General features: G+C 49.0%; 1 protein-coding gene across 3 annotated transcripts in view; it reads left to right on the forward strand.

Annotated features, from left to right (window-relative positions):
- The first annotated feature begins 245 nt into the window (after positions 1-245).
- The window catches only part of SNTB2 (syntrophin beta 2), a 53,907-nt gene continuing 36,421 nt past the window's right edge, over positions 246-17,731 (forward strand). For all 3 annotated transcript variants that reach the window (XM_030581304.1, XM_030581305.1, XM_030581306.1), the window contains exon 1: positions 246-711. In XM_030581304.1, coding sequence (XP_030437164.1) covers positions 246-711 — 466 coding nt within the window. The remainder of the gene's footprint in view (positions 712-17,731) is intronic.

Consider the following 17,731-nt stretch of genomic DNA (forward strand, 5'->3'; position numbering starts at 1 on the left):
CCGGCGGGGGAGCCCTGAGCTGGTGAATCCCGCCCGCTGCTGCGTCTGGCGGGGGGCGGAGCTCAGGCCTGCAGACTCGCCCCTTCCCGCTCCCCACCAATCGCGTGCTCCCATCGAGGCACTGCCCCGCCCCCTGCGGGGAGGAGGCCGGACGGGAGCGCGAGCCTGGCCGCTCCGCCAATAGCAGGGCCGCGCCCGCCCTCTCCTCAGCGGGCCCGGCGCCGGCGGGGGAGCCGCGCGGCGGGATGGCGGTGTGGACGCGCGCCGCCAAGGCGGGGCTGCTGGAGCTGCTGCTGCGGGAGCGCTGGGTGCGGGTGGCGGCGGAGCTGAGCGGCGAGGCGCTGAGCCTCACCTCGGAGCCGCCGCCCGAGCCCGCGGGGCCGCCCAACGGGCTGCCCAACGGCGCCGAGTGGGGCGCGGCGGGGGGCGGCCCGGAGCCGCCCCCGGCCGAGCCGGCGCCGCCGGGCGTGCGGCGGGTGCGGGTGGTGAAGGCCGAGGCGGGCGGGCTGGGCATCAGCATCAAGGGCGGGCGCGAGAACCGCATGCCCGTGCTCATCTCCCGCATCTTCCCGGGGCTGGCGGCCGAGCGCTGCGGCGCCCTGCGGCTCGGGGACGCCATCCTCTCGGTGAACGGCACCGACCTGCGCGAGGCCACCCACGACCAGGCCGTGCAGGCGCTGAAGCGGGCCGGCCGCGAGGTGCTGCTGGAAGGTACCGGGGGCGGCGGGGCGGGCGGAGGTTCCCCCCCCTAGGGGGGTGTGTGTGTGGACCCCCCTCCCCCGGGCTCCGGGACGAGCTCAGGCTCCCAGGGGCCGGCCTCCCAGTGCAGCGGGCCTCGGTCCCCGGGGCAGGCTTCCCCCTGCCCGGAGCCAGACTGGCCTTGCGGGGGAGGCGCCGGGCGAGACTGGGCTCCCGGTGTGACCGTGGTCAAGTCCCTGAAGCCGGTCTGCGGCTTGCATGGGCCGATGTGTCTGTACAGCGCCTCGCACGCTTGGCCCTCGCCTGGTCTGGTCTGGCCTGGCCTCTCCAGGCGCTGCTATAAGACGGATAATACCGCTGTGAGTCTGTATGTCTGGGCTCTGAAGCCCTAGGGCTGAAGGTGGCATGGAGGGTTGTCCGTATGCGTTTTAGAGGCAAACGCAGGGGGTGAAATGAAGAGCCTGTTTGGGTCATGGTACAGAATGATCCCCAAAGCGGTGGGATCTTGCAGGGCGGGAGTATGTGTGTAGGAGGAGCAGCAGCCCAGTGTTTACATCGGAGCTAGATACTTGGTTACTTTGTCTTGGTCCAGCAGAATCTTGCTTTCCTGCGACTGTGCTCATCCATACCCCGTCCCTGGGCAGGGGAGCTCTGTTCACAGGTGCAGCTCTGAAGGCAGGAGAGTGCCTGAAAATAAGCACCTCCCGCTGACTTCGTGTGTGGTCCTAAACTGAACAGCTCTATCGCCTGCAGTTTTCCTTTATTTGCATTTCAAAGCTCCTGCTCTGTGGCATTTGCCCCGGTTGGGTTCTCTGTAATACAGAAGCGGAGCAGTGGGGTTAGCCTTTGAGTCCTCTTTGGAGATGCTGTCTGTAGGGCTGCTAGAGTGAAAGCTCCTGTTTCGCAGTCTGTCATCTCTGAGTAACCCAGTGTTAGAGGGGACAAGTCCTCACCCCAGCCCTTGTAGTGGATCTGCTATATTGTAGTGTGCTTGTATTCTTGGGGTTGGAAGATATATCTATCTCAGAGAGCTGGAAGGGACCCTGAAGGGTCATTGAGTCCAGCCCTTCACTAGCAGGACCAAATACTGAACTCACAACCCTGGGTTTAGCAGGCCAGTGCTCAAACTGGCAGCAGGTGCAAGTCCCTGCCTGAGTTATCTGTTGTTTTAGGGGAATTCATGAAAAGTAGCCGGGGAGCCACAAACTGCAAGAGAAAGTGTAATCCAGCTCCTCCCTTCCTTTCCTAGGGGAATTGTTCACTGCCTGGCTCACATGCTAGCTGCAACATCTGCTCACTGCTAAGCCCCAGCCCATGGTGAAAGCTTCAGTGCAATTCTAATACTCAAGTCTGTTGTTGTGGCTTTGCCTCCAGTAGAGATGCTGCTGCTATTCTGAAGTTGCTGAGTGGGGCAGCATCTGCAATTGAACCTGCAAGATAGTATTTGTGGTTGGAAGTCCCTTATAGCTGAGGGCCTGTAACTGAGAATGCAGCTGTATAGTTCCTGGGTGGTTGAGCAGTAAGGTTTGTGAGTGATGTGCTCCAAGGTCACCAGAACAGACTAAGGGCTGCAAAGCAACTGGCCAAAGTTTTCTGTTTGCATGGAGTTGGAGGCACATGCTGTCAGCTATTCAGAACAGTCCTCCCTTAACTAGAGCCCATGCTTATCTGTTGGTTTTGTGGGAATAAGTCTTCTCCCTAATGGAAAGTAATTGGTGGCCTAAAGGAAACTGCAATATTAGGTGATGGATTTGAATATGTTCTGTAAAGTTACTGGAATTAAACTGCTGATTGCTTGTGTGTGGGTAGCATTCTGCAAAGAACATTGAGCTCTGAGGCTCCCAGCTTGGGACTGCAGGTTAGATGGGATGATCTGGGACAGGTTCTCAAACTGGAGGTCATGACCCAGGTTATTACATGGTCATGAGCTGTCAGCCTCCGCCCTCCTTCTCCTCCATGATTTTTAAGAGTTAAATATAAAAAATGTTTTTAATTTATAAGGGGAGGCCGTTGCAATGAGAGACTTGCTATGTGTGAAAGGGGTTACCAGTGCAAAAGTTTGAGAACTGGTCTGGAAGAAGCTGGGATGGCTTCGCAGCCATATTTCCTGTGCCCTGAACATCCTGGCTTGGATAGACTGCTTATTTGTTAAGAGCCTTGTTTTATGAAGAGTCTTGCAAACCTGTTTTCTGAAGCAAAGCCTCTATATGCTAGTGCAAAGAAGGAGATGGGAGAGGTGCTTCTGATTGGAAGCAGATCCAGAGGGTCTTAAAAGAGGAATTTACCTGTGGAAGGCTGAAATATGCAACAAGCTGACCCACTGTTGGTGAAGAGGATGACTGCATTATCTGGAAGATTATAGCAGTAAGAAAACCATAAAGCTACGTTCAGAAGGGTTGTAATTATCGGAGTGTATTTTATTTCACTGTCCTAACCATTCAATGCACTGCTATAGCAGGCAGGCAGAATTCAGCTTACACATTATTTAATACTGTGAAAGGATTTGATTCTTGCTGGAGGTAAAACATGGTCCAGGTTTTCTATTCCTTTGGGAAGCTGTTTCCTTGAAGTCTGCATGCTGTGGTATGGAGATGTTGTTATTTTTAGAGTCTTGTCTTTTTATTTATTACACAGCTTTGTGATTAAAAGGAGTTGAGAGCATAAATTATCTGCTGGTCTAGGGAGTGACTCTGTCATTAGTAATCTGTGGTGGCAAGTAAGGGAAACTGAGTGGTTTCTCTTCTAAACTGAACAGAAAAATGAATCTTAGCTTGCAGGATGCATCAGGAAAGCAGACAGAGAAACCATGATTTCTGGAGAGGTAATTCCATTTTAAGACCTACGGTGCCTGCATTGAGCTGTTTGGGTAGCTGCAGAACTCTGGAAAACTAGAGGGAGTGAATCTGCTCTTCTACTGCCTTCCCTGGGCTGCCCTTTCTCAACTACATTTATGATTCTAGAGAGAACTGATGTCTGACGCTGCCAATCGAGCTTCCTTTTAAAGTCCATCAGCGGCTATTAGCTAAGATGGTCAGAGATTCAAACCTGTGCTCTGGGTGTCCCTAAACCTCCAACTGCCTGAAACTGGGAGTGGATGATGGGATGGATCAGTGGAAATTGCTCTGTTCTTTTCATTCCCTCTGAAGCACCTGGCATTGGCCGCTGTTGGAAGGCAGGACTCTGGGCTAGATGGACTTTTGGTCTGACCCAGTTTGGCCATTCTTATGTTCCTGTATTCTGACAGATGGCTACCAGAACAGGGGTGGGTTTGCAGTGTAGCTGCTGCCTCCGGAATCTACCGTCTTGCAGCAGGCCTGAGGTTGTCGGAGTAAATCCTGAAGTACTTAGATGCTAGATGTTCTAATTCTAGTACAGCTTTCTAAATCCTCCCTGTGCTCATGTGGCTGATTCAGAGGTACCTGTTAACGATTACACTAACCTTTTAAAATGTAAAGCCTGAAAGTTGCTGACATGTGGTAGATTCCTGAGTCCTCAGTTTGCAGATTGGGCTAGAAATCTCATGAGACTTTGTTGGGCCTTTCTGTCACAGCCAGTGACTGGTGATAAGAATTCAGTCCTGGTGGAAGTAATTGGTGTAAAAGTGATCAACATGACCAGAGACTGCATAATATTCTGCTGTGCAAAGCAAACATGACTCTAGCACTACCATTATTTGACACACTTGAACAAGAAATATAAAATAATCCAGCCTTCCAAGAGCTCGAATGAGTAATTCTAGGTGAATGGTCAGTGCTTTGGGACTGCCAAGATAGAATTGCTGCATACAATGGGATTCCATTCAAAAGTCAGTGTTGTAATACATTACAGTACCAGGCTGGAAATGCTGAGCATAATGCACTGATTCCTGTCTGGTACAGAGTTGTGTAAGAACTGCCCATAGGCTGTAGTTGGGTGCATTCTGGGCATTGGCAATGTAGGTGCCTCCTTCGGTAGCAGAGTGCAGTTCAGCACATTTCCCATCTTGGCATTTCTGTTTGTTTTTGCTATGGCTGCCCACAAATGTCAGTTTTTAGGTTGATTTTTGGGCTATGGAACTGGCTTGAGAACACCCGTTTTCACATACAGCACTAAACACTTATGTGGGGTCTGCTGAGGCCATGTTCAGCCTGGACTGCATTAGAATTGGTGACCTAGAGTAAACAGGGTATGCAGCCCATTACCCATATCCCTGAACCCCCTTCTGGATTTCGAAGGGATTCGGTAGTGCTGCTACCAGTTGGTAGAGTGGTAACGTGAGGGACTACAGCTGGTGCACAATTGTTGTGAACCCCAGCATGAAGACCAGAGCTACCAAAGGGTGCTGATTTACCCCAGCTCAGCTGTAACCTGATAATTTGAGCCTTTGGGACCTCTGGAGAGAAAGTCAGCGTTGCTCTGCAGTGGCTGGGAAAAGATTTCACGTCACTTCACTAGCTCCAATCACAGTTATTGCTTTTAAGAAAAACTGGACTTGTCACTTACGCTCTCCATGGCATTACATTTCAGCTGATGGGATTGCAGGCTGGTCTCTAATTATTGGCTGAGAAGCAGAGAGAATTTTCTTTCAGGTCTTGTGCGCCAGACTTAATATTTCACCTCCTCCATCTGTTCCCTTTTCACTCCTTGTCTCATTGTAAGGTTTCTTTTATCCTCTTGTACAGAAGAACAAGTAACTGTACGTTTTAGAAGTTTGTACTGTACGTTTCATCTCAGTCTTGAGAGACAGCTCTGAGATGCCAGAGCTCAAAAGACAGACTTGCTCACTTTACAATCTGGAATACATTACAGGATGCTTCTTGCTTTTTAGTGGGGATTGTAAATCTACTAGTTCATCAGGTGTACATTATCTAGTGACCCATTGGTACATAGCTCAAGTGAGAGCCTCTTTGGGGTTTGTGTATGCATGAAACAAGAACCAGGGGTCACCCAATGAAATTAATAGGCAGCAGGTTTAAAACAAACACAAGGAAGTACTTCTTCATACGACACACAGTCAAGCTGTGGAATTCATTGCCAGGGGAAGTCATGAAGTCCAAAAAGGAATTAGATAAGTTCCTGGAGGATAGCCAAGATGGTCAGGACGGCAACCCCGTGCTCCGAGTGTCCCCAAATGTCTAACTGCTAGAAGCTGGGACTGGATGACAGGATGGGTAACTTGAAATTGCCCTGTCCATTCCCTCTGAAGCATCTGGAACCGGGCATTGTCAGACAGGATATTGGGCTAGCTGGACCATTGGTCTGACCCAGTCTGGCCGTTCTTATGTTCCAGCTTCTCTTATGTGGAGGTCTCGTGAGATGTAGGCAAAAGGGCAGTTAGTGTGAGGACTGGGTAACTGGTCCAGTCAGTAGGCTCATCATGCTCCTCAGTGCTGAGCCCTGCCAAAGTGGCCTTCTATAGAAAGGCCCCTGTACTATGATGATTAGAGACCTGGTAGAATCTGTGCAGTGGTAGTATTTGGGAACAAAACTCTAATCTTGGATGGACCAAGCACCTTGCACTGGCATATCACAGAAGTGCCATCGTACCAGGAAAGTGAAATGCCATCCAACTGCTTTGTAAAAGCCTGAGCTAGTAGCTGCTGTAAGATGCATCCAGGGGCAAGAAGGCATCAATTAGAGGTGCACAGCAAACATGCTGGTTGCTCAGCTGCTTCTCACGCTTGGGAGTGGTAACCAGTGCAATGCTTGCAGGGATTGGGCTCATCTGTAGCACATTGCTTACCCCTCCTTTGCTAGTTAGCTATGGGAGCTGTTTAAAGAAGCTGTATTTCTGGGGGATGGACCCATGGTGAGTGTTTGCCTCCCAGGACTCCCTCTAAAGGGAGGTTGTGTGTGAATGTGTTCTAGTGCACTATTTGATCAGAAGGTTTTCTGAGCTGAGGGTGGGAAGCTCTTCCTTATATTAGTTCTAAAGCAGGCTCCTGGGTCTTAAGAGCAGAGCTTCCAGGGAATGGGGCAGGTTAAAATTCAGCCTGTGTGGCTCACAAAGAGGAAGGAGAGCCGCAAGACAAACGCAATCTAGATAACATTCTGCATGTTCCACAGCTTTCCCTGCCCAAATCTCGCTGCTCTGCTGGCAGCTCCCAGGGATGAAGGTTTTCCATGGAGGAGATAGTGGGGAACAAGCTGCAGCTTTTCTAAGACATGTTGGCAACCCCATGTCTCTAGTCAGCTCTGGCCATGAGGGATGCTAGGGGAACAAGGGCTGGTCGTCGAGGCATTGGCTCATGGTATAATGCAAGTGCTCCTAGCCAGGCTCCTGTGCACACCCACAAAGCTGTAGTGGAGCTTTAGCCTCTGGTTGGCTGTGCCATCAACAGGGCACTGCTGATGCTCAACCAGTAGTGCAGGGGCAGGACTCGGCTACTCTGCAGCTCATCCAAACGCTGTGCTGCTAACCCGCTGCTCTCATCCTGTGGAGCTGCAGATTGTGTGTGGTGTGAGCTGGGCTAACTTGAGCTCACGCTGTCCTGAAGAGAAGTCTTAAGAGCCTGTCCTTCACTGCAAAAAAAGGTGTGTTCTTGATCTTGACTTGGGTTAAATAGCAGCGAAGGCACAGCAGTTCTGCCTCTGACTCAGGTTGTGTGCAGTGTAGTTGTGACTATGTTGGGCCCAGAATGTTAAAGATTTTTGTCTCTAACTCAGGTTAGCAGCTCAAATGCAAACATGGGGGCTGCCCTGTAGGCTTCTATCAAGCTACAGTGTTGCCACGTCTCCACTGCCGTTTTAACCCAAGTCAAGAGCACTGCATTTTTCTGCAGTGAAGACAGGCCTACCCACAATGTGCTGGGAAGGGAAGAAGACTTGGGCTATCTTCCCTGTAATGGAGTGTTAACAGCAGAGGGTGGGGTCTCCTCTGTGACCATTACTCCTGTGTTCAATGCAGTGCTGAGCAATGCTGGCTACTGATGGAGGTGAAATGGATGCTGTGCTCACTCTGAGGCCTGGTTCCTGATGGTTCTGCAGGCATGGGAAGAGGATGGAAGATGGGTGCACATGTAGTGCTCCGGATTGAAAGCAGAATGTGAATCAAGGCCCTGGTTCCTCTTTGTTGTTCCAGCTATTATCTAGTGTTGTTTCTGACCTTTTTGGCTGCCTTTAACCGTGAATAGGGGACATGGTTCAGGAGCTAGGAATGCTAGTGTCTTGAGGCTCTGCAGCAGGAAGAGCCATGTAGTGTCACTCTAGTCCCCATGAAGGTTAGCCTTGTTGGTGTACTGAAGATACACTAGCAAAATCCTCCCATTTTTGTATTGGCTTCTGCAGCTTTGACCACTGAGGGTATGTAATCAACTAAGCATGACAAGTGTTCTAAGGAATCTAAAAGTGCCAGGGCTGAAGTTCAGAGACTCCTGCTTGCAGGCTATGGCAGTACTGAAAAGTGGCACTGAGAGTTCTCTACCCTTTATCTCCTGGATGCATTTCCTGACTGGCAAAGCCACGTGCCAAGGCGCCCTAGCCATGTTGCCCAGAGAGTAATGTGCTGCACAGTCTTCCCTGCAGGGTTCTGTGGTTGATACTGCTTTAGAGAGCTTGGTCAGCTAACTGCTTAAAAGAAACTGCCCTGATGATGCTCCCCCCCCCCCCCCCCCCCCGATCTACCTGCTGAGGCTCAGTATCTTCATCAGTATATTTAAAGCTATGTTCTAATCACCTTACCAAAATCTTCCTTGTTCCCTTTGGTGCTAACTGTTGCTGTCTTTGTGCTTGGGTGCCACCTTGTTAACTAGCTGCTGGAGGGCATGCCCACTCATGTAGTTTGCCAGCAGATGCATGTTTGGCTTGTAGCCAGTGCTGAAACTGCAGTTATTGCCGCGATTTGGCAAGTGAGTCTGCAGAGGCCTAATTCTTCTTACTAAAGCTGGTTAACAATAAACTTAGTGTCTGAAGATTTGTAACATTCTGTGTTCTAGGGACGACCTGCAGCTTCACCATTAAGCTGTAGTATGGCCTGGTTTTACAATGTCACTGCCTACCAGTATGAAGGAGACCTGTGAAAATCTGCTCCCCAAGCAGCCATTGGGAGGTAACTGACTCACGGAGTGATGGTAGCATTTCAGCTTGAGGGGTGAGGAGATCCTGTTTTTAAGCATTTAATTCAGGTCTTGGTAATTGGAATGAAGTAACTAACCAGGGTAGATCTGGCTTAACAGCAGCTTTTACAGCCCCCCTCCCTAACATCTGGCATGGGCAGAATATCCTTTCTGCTCGTACCAAGGGCCATTTAAATAGCTGGAGATGAATCAGCCCCTGGCAGTGACAGGTGGAGTTAGGGGTCCTCATCAAGGTCTGTGAGAGAGGGAAGGAACAAGTGGGGGGAGGGGTTAAGATTCTAGTACACTTGGTGGAGAAAGTCTCAGCCCTAAGGCAACTTCCATTGCATCAGGGGATAGAGTTAACCTGGGTTTCAAAACGCACATGACCACTTCCTCATTTGTTAGAGTTTATCTTAATTCCCAGGCAATGAACTTTAAACTGGAGTTGAGGTTGGTAGAACCATCTTGGTAATTTACAAGTGGTGAAGCCTACAGGAGAGCTGTTGCCATACACCAAACAAGCAGCAGAAACCCAAGACGTTCAGAGTTAAGGTGCAACTTAAGGAAGCCCAAACACTTGCCAGGACAGAAATGCACAGTTAGAATGTCCCCAGACCATATATCTTTCTCTGCAGCAACCCCAGCCTCCAGTGTTTCCTTTGTCCCTTTCCAGCAAGGGGCCAGAGCTTGAGAACCCGTTACTCAAACAGTTAACGGTTTAGAGGATCAGGGTACTTGTTGTAAGGTGGGGTTTGTGGATCAGACTCTTCTGAAGGAGTTGAGAAGTTCAGACTGCACCTGCCTTAACTTTGGAGAAGTCAATGTCCTGTTGCAGTGTACATACCATGGCACCTTCCCACTTTCCTACTGTCTCTTCCCGCAAGCTTTAAAGAGTCTGGGGTCTGTGGAAGTTCTGAGGGCTGTATTTGTACTGACTCTTCTGTATAGTGTCGCTAGTGAGTGTGAGGCTTTGTCACTGCACTAGCTCGTTCCTTTTGAGTAAGTGCTCTACTTTCCGGGCCAGGCCTGGCAGAGTTGTGTGCGAAAATGCACTAGCTCAGGAACAAGGTGCTTAAGGAGAACTAGATGATTGGTATGTGTGTTCCTTGTATTGTGGAAGCACCCAGAGGCTGCAGTCGGGGATTGGGTCCCGCGATGCTAGGCTACAACAGCAGACACCCCAGATATACTTTGATTCAAGATAAGTAAACTGTTGGGAGTTTATTCCCTTTCCCAAATGATCCAAAACCATTACAATGGCCAAGCTCGGGGCCTGACTTCAATTATTTTTACTTTCACAGGTATGACTGCATTTCTGGCTCAGAGCTGGCTAGCCATGCTTGCCACAATGCACCTTTAAAATGGCAGCTGCAGCTTGTTGGGGTCAGACTAATTGACACAAGGCAATTCTCACAATAGATTGGAATTAGAGAAGATATTGGGGCTGGGGAAGAGGATTAAATGAGAGAAGGGCATGAAATCCTCTGAAGCAGAGTTTTCCTTGCTTTTACCTTGTTCACTTGAAGGCAGAGAAGGAGTTTCTCTCTCGAAGTACAGGTGTGTTTAGTGTGTGTAGTGTAGGAGGGAGGAATAATTCATTGGGCTCCCAGTCATTATTGCTCCCAGCTGAATGCCTGTGTCCTGGAGTTTAGCAGGTGAGTGGCTTTAGTGTCTCCCAAGCATTGCACTAAAGGAGTGCATGGCCAAGGCTGCTTCAGAACCACTCTCCTGAAAGTGCAGCCATCTGCCCTGCTGCAACAGCTGCATAGACCAGCCTCTGGCTTTTGCAGCTTTATATTAGTATGTCAGTAAGCCTTCTGGACCTGTTCTGGGGGGTCTGCTGCTTACCAGCACTTCCAGGTTGGTGCTGGACTTAAACTTGCATTGAATGCTGCTGGAAATCATAGATTATTAGGGTTGGAAGGGACCTCAGGAGATCATCTAGTCCAACCCCTGCTCAAAGCAGGACAAATCCCTTGACAGGTGTTTTTTTTTTCCCCCCATTCCCTAAATGGCCCCCTCAAGGATTGAATTCACAACCCTGGGTTTAGCAGGCCAATGCTCCAACCACTGAGCTATCTTTCCCCCACACTGCGGAGCAGTTGTCTTTCTGTGACCATCACCAGCTCACCCCACCCTTCCTCTCTGGTGATGTTTCCTCTGTTGGTGTCAAACTGCTGGGCTGATCCTTGCTGAACCAGATGGCACTCTAATTTTTTATGAGCAGATGCAGGCATCAGGCCTGATATTCCCGGGGAGCAGTGGGTTGACTGGCTTCAGAAGTAGGGGGAGGAAGGGGTGCATATGTGGCAAAATGGTCTCTCTTATAACACTGGTCTACAATTTTTGAGAAGTCGTCTGCTTCAGAGATAAAATGTGATATTTATTATGTATTTTGATGTGCTGAATTCAAATATGACAATTAAAACAACTGATTGGCTACTGTTTCTAAGATATTCAAGTTTTTACATTTTGTCTGTATATTGTGTAGATAGTAGAGTTTTACTCATAAATTGTAAACCTAGGTCTTTTCATGTGTTTATGGTTGCTTTACATGATATTTCACCTGTCCTGTTTATGTAACACTTTAAAAATCAGCAAAAGGGTTATATAAATAAAATTTATTATGAAACAAAAGGCAAAAAACTATTATGTACATAGTTTAGTCCTATTCAGTGTCTACTTGGCGCTTCTTGGCTTGTCTCTTGTATTCATTAAATGGAGCATCTCTTGTCACTGTCCAGCAATCGTCTGCAAGCATTGATGGGCTCCATTTGCCCTGATAGCCTGCCAGGAGATTCCACTGCTGTAGTCTGGAGCCCAACAGCTCTGCTTTACTCTTGGGTAGTTCCAAATCCCTGACAAGGTCACTCAGTTCACCTTGTGTTATGAGGTGTGGTTCAGAGGAGGAGGATGGGAGAAAATGTGGGTCCTGTGACATTGATGGTTCAGGTCCAGAAGTTTCATCCTCTTCCTCGTCTGACTCAAGTGAGAATGATTCTGGTGCATCAGGAACCGGCAGTCCTTCTCTGTGGGGTACTGGGCATATAGCTGATGGAATGTTTGGATAATGCACAGTCCACTTTTTCTTCTTTGACACACCTTTCCCAACTGGAGGCACCATGCAGAAGTAACAATTGCTGGTATGATCTGTTGGCTCTCTCCAAATCATTGGCACTGCAAAAGGCATAGATTTCCTTTTCCTCTTCAACCACTGGCGAAGATTTGTTGCATAAGTGTTGCAGCATATGTGTGGGGCCCACCACTTGTCCTGATCTCCAATTTTGCAGCCAAAATAAAGGTGATAGGCTTTCTTAACCAGAGTGGTTATACTGCGCTTTTGTGATGCAAAAGTCACTTCCCCACAAACATAGCAGAAGTTATCTGCGCTGTTCACACAAGTACGAGGCATCTCTGCTCACTTTGGCTAAACAGAAATGTGTCCCTTTGCAAAATCAAACACTGACAAATAAGAGAGCAGGACACTGTATGATTTCTAGAGCTGATATAGAGCTATTTGTTCAGCAGAGTGATGTAAGCTTCATTATGATTGCATCATCCATGACTTCTAGGAATAACATGATGCAATTCAGATCATGTATGACGCAATACCAGCTTCAGATTGCATCACTCATTGTTTTGCCTAAAAAGCAAGTATTGTCCAAACCAGTCATAGATTTATTCATAGATCCAGTCAAAGATGTATTGTAGTCACTTCTGGTTTAAACTGAGATCCCTTCCCTTTATAACTCACCTATCCTCCGACATTCCCAAGAGAAGGGTCGTATATACTGACCCAATAGCATATCTTGAAAACTAGAGCCAATCAACAATTTTAAGCATCATTCTTGTTCTCAGTGACCCAGAATTAGTAAAGTTGGACTACATTTATTTCAGAAGCATTTTGGCTGTAGAGCAGTGTAATTAGAGAGCGCATATGGCATCTGTTCATATCACTGAAATGAGTCCAGAATCTTTTGTCCAGATGTCCAGCCAGCATATCAAGGGAGAGAAGCACATCTTGTCTGCAGAAGGATGCACTTGTGTGGGGGAAGATCAGTCTTCTCGAAATGTCTCCAGCATTCTTGTTAACACATTCCTGTTTAGTCGCCTTTGCCATCTACAATGCAGTCAGTGCCCTATAGTTCCTGTAGGCTATGACCTCCACTGTTTGAGTAGTCCCATGTATTCCCACTCTGGGAACAGTTCAAAACACCAGACTGCTTGGGTAGTTGTCCCATGGATTTTCACCTTTTGAAGAACTTTGTTCATACAGAGCAGTAGCTGGGGCTAGTGCCTGACTGTCAGGGCTTCATGGCTTGAGGCATGCAGCAGAGATTTCGATGGGTTCGTTAGGTAGATGTTTAACTAGTCTCGCACCAGGTCAAGTTATGGTTGGTTCAGAGTAGCTCGTATGTGGAGTGGTATTTAGTCACTGTGGGGATCTTGGTCACTGGTCTCCTGCTTTTCTTTACTCCTTATCCCTTAGGCTTTGGAAAGGGAATTAACCAATCAATGGAGCACCTGGTATTGCGCCAACCCCTCTCCCCCCCCAGTTAAAAAAGTGGCATTGTGCAAAGTTCTCCCTGAAAACCTGAGAGTTCCCTCCAACACAAAGTATATCACAGTGCTTGATTCTGCCTTTTTAAAAAGGGGTTAAAAATCCAGCCGGCCTTGGCAAATCTTCCTTCATTTATGCTGCAAAAATAAGCATGTGGAAAAGCTGCTGAGGCCAGACCACATTACTCCATGGTGTATTCTTGGCTGTGTGGCTAGGAAAAAGTCTGTTCTTACTGTGTCTTAGTTTAGTGGCCTAGCAGAAGTAAAACATAGGTGTTTAATACTGTTACAGCATAGCCCTTTTGTGCAGACAAACTTCTTGCCTTTGACTTTGCTACAATTGTTTCATCGTGACTGTGTTTATAGTGCAGAGGCCAACCTTGGTCTCTTATGCAGAAGCTCACTTGCTCGCTGTGAAGGCAGCTTTTTCATGTTTGTATATTTTCCTCTCCCAGTTAGAAGTTCTGTGTTCACTTTTGGTGGCTCCTTTCTGTATTTCCATCCACGCAGTTCATAGATTCATGAATTTGTAAGGCAAGAAGGAACCACTGATTTGGGGCTGTTTTTGTGTCCCAGTGAAATACATATTAACATCAGGAAAACAGGGTGCTAAGTCGTAGCCAATTCCTTGACTTCAATAGCTTGCACTCTTGAATGATAACCAAGCTCCCAGTTTTGTCCCTGCTGGGATTGCGGGCTCCAGCTGTTACAGGGCAACAGTCCCTCTCTCAAAAGGGCTGTGTTGGCTTTTTCCTTTTCTGTGAATTTAAGGTCTGGTCTACACTACGCATTTAAACCGGTTTTAGCAGCGTTAAACCGATTTAACGCTGCACCCGTCCACACAACAAGGCCCTTTATATCGATATAAAGGGCTATTTAAACCGGTTTCTGTACTCCTCCCTGAAGAGAGGAGTAGCGCTGAAATCGGTATTACCATACCGGATTAGGGTTAGTGTGGCCACAAATCGACGGTATTGGCCTCTGGGCGCTATCCCACAGTGCACCACTGTGACCGCTCTGGACAGCAATCCGAACTCGGGTGCAGTGGCCAGGTAGACAAGAAAAGCCCCATGAACTTTTGAATTTCATTTCCTGTTTGCCCAGCATGGAGCTCTGATCAGCACGGATGGCGATGCAGTCCCAAATCCAAAAAGAGCTCCAGCATGGACCGTATGGGAGATACTGGATCTGATCGCTGTACGGGGAGACAAATCTGTTCTATCAGAGCTCCGTTACAGAAGACGAAATGAGAAAGCATTTGAAAAAATCTCCAGGCTATGATACAGAGTGCACAGCACAGGGCTGTGTGACAAGCATAACGGAAAGCCAAAGAATCAAATGGATGCTCATGGAGGGAGGGAGGGGGTACTGAGGACTCCAGCTATCCCACAGTCTCCGAAAAGTATTTGCATTCTTGACTGAGCTCCCAATGCCTGTAGGGTCAAACACATTGTCTGGGGTGTTTCAGAGTTCACAGATTTTTCCTTTCCAAAGAGTCAAGCCTTTAGCCCTTCCTTGAAAGTTAGGGTGAGGTATAAATGACCCACCTGTGTTCCACCATGTGGATTATGCTTTGGTGGTATTTAACTGCCTGACTGTATTGGAAAGCAGCTTAAAACAAAGACACCAATATCCACATCTGGTGGCCATCTGTGTAGCAGGCCCATTTGCAGAGTTCTGGATTAGTGCTCCACCTCGCAGGGCTCGCCTATCTACAGCAGGGAGGGGAAGATTAAGGTGCATGGAGCTGTGTAGTTCTGGGATAAGTGCTCTGACTGCCTGCAGGAGACTAATATTAACTCTAGTTTGCTGCCCTCAGCAAGGGCAAGCTTCTCAAAGCATGGATCTCGGTCTGTCTGTGCTGCTCAGTCGAACCAATCTGATGGGAGCACAGAGCTGAAGGGGAGGGGTTATTGGCTTGAAGCTCATATAACCAGATGAAACTTTTCTGCATGGCTTTGGCTCCTTTGCCATGCCAGCACTCAGCACCCACTGCTCTGACAGCTTAACAGCCTCCGGATACAAAGCATGGGTGCCAAGGAGGTGGGCATGGCAAACCATGTCTAGGCACCTGTCACAAGCAGAGACCTAATCCAGAGGTGGGGCTGGCTGCATTAGTGTTGCTTTTTCCCCTGGTGCAGCCACTGGTGCTTCATTGGCTGTGTAAGGAGATGCTACAATGCAGCGTTAACCCTCTAGTGACAGACTTTCTTCTTCCTGGTCAGTTGAAAATGTTACCTTTTGGAAGGCAGCTTTGGAGGGCTGTGACCAAATGCTAAATTCTGATCTAGCACCGTGAAAGCCTGGCTTTGTGTCATGCGACCTTGGAGTGATGTGTTACAGCCTGGGAATCCAGTGAGCGGTAATGCAGAGGGATGCTCCTTCAGCAGAAGTCTGCCTGTACCTTGCCATCAGAACTGAGATTGGAACACTCTGCAAAGGCTCTGTGGCCTGTTTTTTAAGAACTCCCCTTGTGTCCAGAGAGAGGCTGGAAGGGCCTTGCTTTAATGTCCCCTTTGCTGCTGAGGGGTAGAGCAGTATCTGCTGGTACTGAATTCAGCAGTGTCAGAGCTCGCTCTGAGTCCCTGACCTGGGCTGGTGACTGAACCCCTTCCTGGTCCCTGTGGCTGATGGAACCTCCTGACAACCTGCTGCACTGTGCATGTGATGGCTGGAGGTGGGTATGGCCTTGGGAAGCGGGAGAAGCTCAGACTTCTGAGGGTGACAGAAGTGGGAGAAGGTGTGGTTGGTCATCGTAGGCAGGACTAACAGCAACACCTGGAATGGAATGGGACAGGGGAGAGGGAGATGCCAGAGCAGAGGAGGGAGCAATGCCCAAGGGTTTGAGCTGGAAGGACGGGTGGGGCAGTGTGAGTGATGCTGAGGCAAACTCTTCCCAAGGTTAGAGACCACCTGGGCACTGGGGAAGGTGAGTGAGAAGTAGATAATGCACTGTGGTGCTAAGCCAGGACACATGAAGGCTAATGGCCTTGTCAGTGGTGCTCAGAGGGGCAGGGGTTCTGAGTTGAAGGATTCTTCATTCCTCTCAAGAGTTGGCTTTGGCCACTACAAAACTCATTGTACAGAGCATTGCCAATAAGCGACACACCCAAGAGCAGAGGTCTCCTTGTCTGCTTGAGTTCCTGTTACAAAACCCCATTTTTGAAACATTTGAAACTTGATCACTGAGTGAGACTGAAACTTGGCAAATGGGTGTAGACCGAAGAGGTGAAATAATCTGTTCTGTTAATCAGCTTTGCCAGTTTGGGATTGCTTCCTTTTTAATGAGCATAAAAAAGAAACTGCTCTTCAAAGGAACTGAAGCCGTGGCATGTTCTCCTGACGTGTCCAGAGCAAAGGGCTGGCATTACTACTATATGGCTGACTCCGGCACCTGCGCAGGCAGGCAACGGGAAATGGGAACTGAAGAGCCCTAGCATAGGGGTGGGCAAACTACGAAGGGCTGGATGCAGCCCCAGGGCCAGACGTTTTAATAAGGCCCTTGAGCTGCTGCTGGGGAGCAGAGTCAGGGGCTTGCTCTGTGCGGCTCCTGCAGCTCTCATTGGCTGGCAGCTGCAGCCAATGGGAACTGCAGGGGTGGCGCCTGTGGACAGGGCAGCGCACAGCGCTGCCTGGCTGCACCTCCGCATAGGAGCCGGCGGGGGGACATGCTGCTCCTTCTGGGAGCTGCTTGAGGTAAGCGCTGCCCAGAGTTTGCATCCCAACCCCTTCCCATGCCCTAGCCCTGATCCCTGTCCTGCCCTCTGAACCTCTCAGTCCCTGCCCAGAGTTGCCTCCTGTACCTCAGAGCCTGCACCCCCAGCCGGAGCCCTCACCCCTTCCCATACCCCAACCCCCAATTTCGTGAGCATTCATGGCCCATCATACAATTTCCATACCCAGATATGGCCCTCAGGCCAAAAAGTTTGCCCATGCCTTTCCTAGCATGTTAATGCTGCCGCTTCTCCCCCATACTGGACAGCTCTGCTACCTCAAGCAGTCCCATCGGGATGCTCCCTTAGCAGAGGGCATGATACCAAAGCCTGTTCTTGCCCTCTGAGAACATGCTACTATCCTCTGGGGGGGGAAAAGGCAAAAACAAATTTAAAACCTAATGTGTAACACTTCTAAGCATAAATTACAGGAGAGCCTGGTGTTGGATCATTCTGTATCAATTGTTATACAGTTCCAGCAAAATGCCAGAAGCCTAAATCAGAGGATCAGACAGTCTGGCTAATGTGTAGGTAGTTTAGAATCCCAACTAGTGGAATCAAATGACTGCGCAGCCCCTGTGTAATCTCTCTACTATTTATCTCTCAGCCCCTCTGCTGGCTTGTCATCACAACTCATTGTCTTTGCGTTCTGCGTCCTGTCTCAGCACAGAGTGTTGCACTCGCCTTACTGCTGTTAGTTACGTTCTTATCTGACATGATTGG

Source organism: Gopherus evgoodei, chromosome 12 (genome assembly GCF_007399415.2).
Source record: "Gopherus evgoodei ecotype Sinaloan lineage chromosome 12, rGopEvg1_v1.p, whole genome shotgun sequence".
NCBI lineage: Eukaryota > Metazoa > Chordata > Testudines > Testudinidae > Gopherus > Gopherus evgoodei.